The following is an 8557-nucleotide window of genomic DNA, read 5'->3' on the forward strand; positions in this document are numbered from 1 at the left end:
GAAACGGAGTACACGGACTGTGTAAGGCAGGTAAAAGCTGCTATAACACAGAAAGGAAGTTTTGCCACCACAAATGTATTGCTTCTCACAACACTTTATCTTCATAAACTTTAATCCAGAAGGTCTTTGTATAGTTACTTATTATCAATCAAAGAAGGAGAAGTATTAAAAACAGCTCCCTGACCCCTGCTACTGAGAAGGGCAGGTGCCAGGTGGCTGCCTGGATCTTCTTTCAGAAGCTTCTGTATGTAGGAGCCAGCCCTATTTTCTAATTATCCAGGATGAAGAGATAGATGTTGGCCTGGATTTCTCTCTTGACAGACATTGGATGGATATGATATATAAACTCTTATTTGAGTTTCATTAGCCTCCTTCACTTGTAATTATGAGACAGCTGTTTCATATAGTAAAACTTAGCAAATCACTTTGGCAAAGAGTTTTGAAGTTTCCCTTCAAAACAAAAGCCAGTAACACTGCTTTTCACATACCAGTAATAATACTTTGTTTTCAGTTTGAGTACTGAATGCTAGCAAATTTTATACTATTTATAAGACTGGCAGTTATATTCCATTGCAATAGGTTTTGTACACAGTAAAATTCAGTATTTTACAACTCCAAATGCTACCTTTTAGGTAAAACCAAGTTCTGAATTTTTTTTAAAGGTGCTCAGGCAGCTCATAGCTCATTTTTAGGAAGCAAAAATGTTAAGTATAAGGATGATCACTGCACTGTTTCCCCATAAGAAGTGCATTTGTTGCTACACTGTACTCTAATGGATTTTCTCTTTTAACAGCTTGTATAGCAATCAAAGGCAGCAAATCCCAATTGCTACGGCTGGGGACTGAAAGCAGGGATGAGATTTTCAGTGAAGTTTTTCACTCCTCTTCCATTTATTAATTAATTCAATCCACCACAGTGCCATACTAAAGAGCTAATTGATGAACCTCTGGTATAACCTACAGTTGTGCATATCTAATGCACTCCTCTCTCACCACATCTACCATTTGGAAGATGAGACAGAAGACAGATTCAAATAAGGGTGTAACACAGACTGCTACCCATACGGCCTGTGTGCGCATTAGCACAGAATAACCTCAGTGCCTGGGGAAGGCAAATCTGTTACTGGATCAAGCAGCAGGCCAGAAAAATTAATATTTTTTTGATGTCGGTATCACATGAAGAGATGAATAAAATGGAATCTTACCACTGCATTGCGTTCAACTCTGGATCGTATTTGGTCAATTTTGCCTTCTTTAACTCTAGGAAATATGGAAGAATCTGCTCCCTTACAAAACAGAAATATATCACCTAAAAGAGACAGCATATGAAATTCAAAATGGGCAAATGTATCTTTCTTCAAAAATCATCTAAATTACTACATCTTCAAAAAGATTACTTCCAATTTTTTTTTTAATAACATTTGCACTCACGCTGGTACCCAGTCGCCTTTTTTTTGATAAAGAAAGGCACAGAGAGTTTGATTAATGCTTAACTCTCTGATATCTGGTATAAATTCAAGTCAAACAAAAATATCGAAGAAGAAACAGAATGTGACAGCCCTACCTGCTGAAGATTTAACAATCACACTCATTCGCCGTCTCACAGAATCAAAACTCAAAACCTCTAATAATTCAAACCTGAAACAGAAACAGAATATTTTTTAAACAAATCTGCATTTTCAGATACCTAAACTGATTATTACAACTTTAAGCATATCAGTTAAAACATGACTTTGTAACATGGAAATTTATATTGAATACTATAGAACTAGTACAGAAAATAACAATAATAAATAATAAAAAATAATAAATAATGAATAATAATAAATAATGAACAATAAAAAATAATAATAAATAGGGGAGGCCTCCAACTCCTAATTACTTGAAATAGAATTTGCCCACATGCTGTTCCTATGTACCTTTGGATACATAGTCGATATAATTCATTTAAGCAGAAGATTAGAAACCTTGCAGTAGAGCACTCTACTGCTAATAAGAATGCAAATTCCTACCTATAATACCTAGACACACCCTTAAAACTTCAAATGTGTATGTATTTACACAGAAGTCTTTCTTTAATATTTTGCTGATTTAGCCCATTTCTATCTCCCAAAAGTGCCCACCTAATTTCATGAATCTTGCTCAAGTGTTGACAAGTTATTCTAGTGAAAAAAACATTTCTTTTTACTGATTTTATATTTTCCATTGTTTTTATGACTTGATTTTATCCCATGTTTCTTTCCTTTCTAGGAAGAAAAATGAACACAAGCTCCTGTTGTACCGTTTCTGCATAATTCATCAGTTTACATACTTGTATCATTTACTCTCTTACCTATTGCCTTTTATCTAAGAGAGCATCTCTTTTTCCAGCACAAAAATAAGCATCCCCAATCACTAATCCCAAACTCTTCAGGATTCATCTTTGTTAATGTCTTGCTTATAAAATAGATCCATTTATTTAATTAGATTGTTCAGTTCTAAGTCCTTAAAACAGCTTGGAATTCAAACTTGCGAGAAAAATCCTCCATATTCCCCTTAAATGAATAAAAATACCAGCAGGGTTCCTATATTTGTGTCTGAGACTCCCTGTGTAGTTAGCAGAGTACATATCCAGATACATAAAAGACTTAACCAGGAAGCACCTACAGAAGTGTAAGGTAACATTTTCAAAAGTGTGTACATAACGTTGAACAACTGTAACACTTAGATGTTATTGAAAGTTTTCCTCATATTATAGCCTACAAAATTTATTCTACATGTCAAAGGAAAATAAGACAAAAACCAGTACCTGTTTTAAATTTTCTTTGAATCAGCTATAGAAATTTATTCTACATATGTTACCCCCTCCTGTAAATTATACAGATTATTTGTGAAGAGCAAATGGGGTACATACCATTTTCTATTAAGAAAAAATTATTTATCATATAAAATAGGAAAAATACCCACAGTTCCTAAAATTCTCAGGAACTACTAGAGTAAGTCAGGAACCACTTCACCACACTTCTGTTGTTACATGAATATTTCATATTGCATATACTGTCAAATTAACAGACTAAGTGAAAATATAAAACTACAGGGTCTATTCAAAATTATAAATATTAGTATATCTTTGTTTTCTACTAAAATGTACAATTTCTTAATTTTCCATATTAAAAATTAATGTATAGGGAAGGAAAGATCTATTAAACGCATCGATAAAAATTCTTCTCATTAGTCCATTCTGTTATATTTTTAACCACTCACTTCTCTAGGTTATTTTCCCGATTTAAGATCTCCATAAAATTGTCCTTCAGCCTTAGATAGGTATAACCAAGTCTGCAAAATGAAACACACATCAACAGAATGAATAAAGCAAATATGTAATTATCCAGTTTAGGCATGTCCTAAAGATTTAAGATTGAGTTTATCTTCTGAAAAAAAAAAAAAAACAAATTTTTTTTTATTTGATTTATGAATATGAATAATCATGAACATATGTTAAGAAAATCATCACCGTTAGATGACTTGGTGTTTGGTAGTAGGATTTCTGTGCTGAAAACAATTTGGACTTCAGTGATTAGGATATCCAGATTAAAAAAGTATGATACCTAATTGCACACGTACCTCTGTATTCCCTCAACTAAAGCAACTTCATCAGGTGATGATGATATATATATGCAAGATCTTCTTGAGAGCTGGTTTTTCTTCAACCCATCTACGCTGTCATCATCTTTTACCTGAACTGTGTGGCAAAGACAAAGAGCTCGGAAAAATAGCTCCTCCCTCTCCTAAAAAATAAAAGAAATGGCTGTCATTACATGTTATCGCTTTCAAGTACTCTTTTGAAAAATTTTTTTTTTTTTTTTTTTTAGAAGGTTAGCAGTGTCACTGCTGATTATGACTGTATGATCAGGTAAAGACAGCGTCACAGGTCACCTGCCTTTTAGAGGGAGCCAAGTCTTTCCCAGCGGCAACCACACAGCTGTTAGTGCCAGGCAAGTCAAACCACTGATACCCAAAAAAGACTGTGCACATTTTGCCTCCTCTGAGGTCCCAGATGCGTCTAAAGAATTTTTCTTTACTTTTGCTTAAACTTTAACAACCCATATTAAATACTAGACAAGGAACAATTTTAGGAGTCCTGAATCCAGTCAGAGTGATGCAACAACTGGAGCACAAGTGTTTACAGATTTCGATTTCTTACACAGTTTTAACACCTCTCAGAGTTATATAAAATAAAAAAAGCGTGGGCACTTTGGCAGCTGAAGCCAACAACTTCTATTAAGTTTCAGATTATTTGGTAATAACAACTTATCCATTTCTTTTTTTCCAGTTTAGGAATCACACCAGAAAGAGATTTGTATTTAATGGATAACTGGCTGTGTTCTAGCTGTATCTTTGGGTCTCAATCTTATTCTTCTTTGCTGTTCAATACAAACTGTGTCATTGCAATTCCAAGATAAAAACACGGTGTAGCTTGGAACCATTATCTGAGGGCCATGGGTGAGAGCCATAAGGCTGTTGATTTACACCAGTATATTTTAAGGGGCCTTGTTTTGCTATAGTGAAGAGTATGGCCAAAGTATGATTTGTGACTGTATTGACATATTTAAAAAAATATTTTCCTTTGGCTATGATTATCCTGCCCATTCACACGCTGCTTATTGGTTGACATTTGAGGTCTCCTTAACCTTCAACTAATTTATTTTGCTTTACAGAGCAAAAGCACCACAGCACATATATGCTGTTTGTAGCACAATTCAGAAGTCACATTTAAAAGTAAATTACTTTGATCAAAAACCATTCTCTGGCCACATCTTCACTCACTGATGATTAAGTAAGTGCTTGCATTGAGCACCCATTTTCCCTCTTGAGGAGCTTCCTGCCTTGTTTTCCCTACTCTAGCTAATGTTAAATGGAAACCAGTTATTATGTTTCTTTAGCTATTAACCAGAGGAAGTTCTATTTTAGGGGTTTTTTATTTAATTCTGTTTTACAGCTGCAGTTAAGTTGGGAAATTTCCTATTAAGCATCTAAATCTTACTCTGAACTAGGAAAGGAAAATGTTTATGTTGTGATGCATTTCCTACAGATATCTACTTTGATTATTTAAATTGAAGGATGCTATATTTCTAATATTCCCTTCATTAGTATAGTTCAATTTCCATGTTTTATTTCAAAAAACAAGACCTTAGAGTCACATACCTTTCCACTTCCTCCTGGAGAAGAATCTATCATATCAATTCCTGTACAATTGTGGAGAATTTGGCCATTGCAGATAACATGTGGTACATAAACATGCCCTTCAATGCAACATTCTACAAATTCCATGTTGTTCTCAGTTAACGTTCCTGTTTTATCTGTGAAGACATACTCAATCTGCAAATGAGCACAAATTAAAAACAGCAGGAATATGAACAGAGATCTTTCAAGGTCTCTTAACATAACTGAGATTATTACAGGGTTACACCTTCCTTTAAAGATCCTTATGCAGCCTCTTTCAGAAAAGGAACAATAATTTATTTCGGGAATTATCTTCCCCAGAAATGTGGGCACTGGCAGATTTTAGCATACAAGAGTATCAGCAAAGCTATCATTTGCCTCATAACACACATAAATAATGTGCTTAACCTCTTTTCATGCTTTTCTCAAGCTCCTCTCTGGTTTTTAATATCTTTCTTGCTGCAAGACAGATACTCATGGAAACAAAATGCATGCAAGTTCCATTTCCTGGGGATCATTAATGTACGTGTCTGGATTTGGATCTGTTACTGTCAGAATGGTCCTTAGGGTAAGATAAGAATTTCCCACTACAATTATGCTAGTATGAGGATTCTGGACTAACAGTCACATACAGTTATACACATGTGCACTGTTATTGCCCTGGAAACATTCCTTTCATTTAATTTCATTTCTTTTATCTTTTGCGATGAGCCCCAGCACTTAAGGATAACAACACATAAAATAAAACCAAAATCTGAACTATAAACCAGAACAGCAAGAACACACAAGCTCAATTTTGGATATTTGATACAGACATTGTATACAGACTGCATGTATATATTTGATAAACTGGGAGCACTATGCAAGATAGGAATTAAACACTAGAAGTAAGCCAATTATTTACTATTCATCAGATTGTTTAACAAACTTCAACATTTACCACGTGCATCAAACGAAATAAAAAACAAGTTTTTGTTCTTTTTGTTTTCTTACTTCTTCTAAAAAGTTATTAAATATTTGAACCTTCTTCCTAGACTGACTTTTCTAATATTCATTAATCTGAAAGGGCAATTTTCCAAATTTTCCAGTGGTTTGTTATCTGTGGACTTAATACCCATATTTAACTTTTTTCAAAGTGGACAGGATTTAGATTAATTTCTTTCATCTCAACTCCTATATTCATTTTCACAATACATTTATATAGGATGTAATATGCTACCAAGCAAAGGTTTTTTTATTCATTCAGTGTGTTGTTTTGGGATCACCACCCATTACACAAAAAAAGAAATACAGCGTCTACATCACTATGACACTCTTTGCTACAAGCACAAATAATGATTCACAATCAAAGGCTTAGAAATACAAAGTATAATATCTTTCAAAAATATGGATGCAAAATATACTTCATTGGATTGGCACTGATAATGTCAAGTACTGATGAAGGTCCCATTCTCGGGATGATGCTTAAATTAAGTAGCAGTAAGTTATTTTTTGTAACAGAACCACAGAGTGGTTGAGGTTGGCCAGGACCTCTGGAGGTCATCTTGTCCAAAGCCCAGTTCAAGAAGGGACACCTAGAGCCAATTGCCCAGAACCACGTCCAGACAGCTTTTGAATATCTCCAAGTAGGGAGACTCCACAGCCTCCCTAGGCAACTGAGTCACTGCCACAGTAAAATAGTGTTTCCTGGTGTTCAGACAGACTCTTCTGTTTCAGGTGGTGCCCGCTTCCACTTGTCCTGTCACTGGGTATCACTGAAAAGAGCCTGACTCTGTCCTCTTTTCACTCTCTAGGTGCTCTCTTCAGGTATTTATGTATATTGGTGACATCCTCCCTGAGCCTTCTCTTCTCCACTCCCCACCCTGTCCTCATGTGAGAGATGCTCCAGTCTCTTCATCATCTTTGCGGCCATACATTGGACTCGTTCCCTTATGTCCATGGCTCTCATGTACTGGGGAGCCCAGAACTAAACACAGTAATCCAGGTGTGGCCAAGCCAGTCTAGAGTAGAGAAGGACCACCTCCCTCCATTTGCTGGCACCACCTTGTCTAATGCAGCCCAGTATACCATTCACCTTCTTTGCCCTAAGGGCACATCGCTGGCTCATGTTCAACTGGGCATGCAGCAGGATCCCTGGGTACTTTTCTGACAAGCTGCTTTACAGCTGGGTGGCCACCAGGGTACACTATGCCCCATCATCCAGACCGTTAAAGACCAGGACTGGACCCAACATTGAACTCTGGTGTACACCACTAGTTACTGGCCTCCCACTACACTTTCCACAGCTGACCACTGCCCTCTGGGCCTGGCTATTCAGCCAATTTTCAATCCAGCTCACTTTCTGCTCATCCGGTCCACAATTCATCAGCTTCCCTATTGAGGGCTTTGTGGAAGACAGTGTGGACTTCCAGAATAATAAATATTTAGTATCTCATTTCATCCAAATTGATAATGTGTCCCTAAAAGTTTAATTACTAGTCCAGCTATACAAAAATAAAGAAATCCACCAACTTATTTATTTTATTTGAAAGTCTATGAAAATATTTTTACTTTATAGAGATGTATGTCTAAACTTTTGTATGCACATATATGTGTCTATGTCAACGTGACAACTTTCTTAAGACAGACCACTGAAGATAGAATTTCTTTTTGAAAAGGACAAAGGACAGTCAATCATTTTACTGGGTATGGAGATTCAGTGTCAGTCTAGCCAGACAAGAAAGATTTTTTACCCTAACTTTTTTTTCCTGATTTTTACTTTAAGGAAGTTAGATGCTTATATAATCTCCCTCTATAGTCAATGGAGAGAAATCATTATCTTCCTAAACTGTTTATCTTTCACTAATAAGTAAAACTAATTGACTTCTACTGACTGGCTGAGAAATTAGAATATTTGACTCTGAAAACCAGAACTCCTCAAATTTTATTTTTAAGATTAATCAAGACTAAAGAAAATGCACACTAAGCTGTAAAAAAAAAAAGAAGTGAAAATTAAAAAAAATATTATGGTAGAAATAGTTGAAAAATGTATCATTTGATGAAATTTACCTGTCCCAATTCTTCATTGAGGTCAGAAGTGTTCACCAGCGGTCCTTCACCTGTGTCCTCATCAAACATTTCCTCATCCCATGTAAGGAAATAAGAACCAAGAAATTTCTGCATTTCCACAGTGACATACATGGATACAGGAATAATGTAGTTGAAAAGAACCATGAATGCGAGGAAGTCTGTAAAAGCTTGTAGAAACTGCCAAAGAAAGAAGATGAAAATATTGATTTTTACATACCATCAAAAAACAAACGGTGACCATATACATTTGCAATTTATTTTTTTTCTAATAATTTTCAAACAGTAAG

The 8557-nt window shown here is 35.4% G+C and overlaps 1 protein-coding gene across 1 annotated transcript in view; it reads right to left on the reverse strand.

The window, feature by feature from the left end:
- The window catches only part of ATP11A (ATPase, class VI, type 11A), a 61374-nt gene that overhangs the window by 29628 nt on the left and 23189 nt on the right, over positions 1 to 8557 (reverse strand). The window contains exons 11-16 of the mRNA XM_014944082.1: positions 8250 to 8447; positions 5184 to 5357; positions 3603 to 3766; positions 3243 to 3314; positions 1564 to 1637; positions 1205 to 1308 (exon numbers count right to left, since the gene is read on the reverse strand). Coding sequence (XP_014799568.1) covers positions 1205 to 1308; positions 1564 to 1637; positions 3243 to 3314; positions 3603 to 3766; positions 5184 to 5357; positions 8250 to 8447 — 786 coding nt within the window. The remainder of the gene's footprint in view (positions 1 to 1204; positions 1309 to 1563; positions 1638 to 3242; positions 3315 to 3602; positions 3767 to 5183; positions 5358 to 8249; positions 8448 to 8557) is intronic.

Source organism: Calidris pugnax, unplaced genomic scaffold (genome assembly GCF_001431845.1).
Source record: "Calidris pugnax isolate Ruff unplaced genomic scaffold, ASM143184v1 scaffold69, whole genome shotgun sequence".
In the NCBI taxonomy this organism is placed as follows: domain Eukaryota; kingdom Metazoa; phylum Chordata; class Aves; order Charadriiformes; family Scolopacidae; genus Calidris; species Calidris pugnax.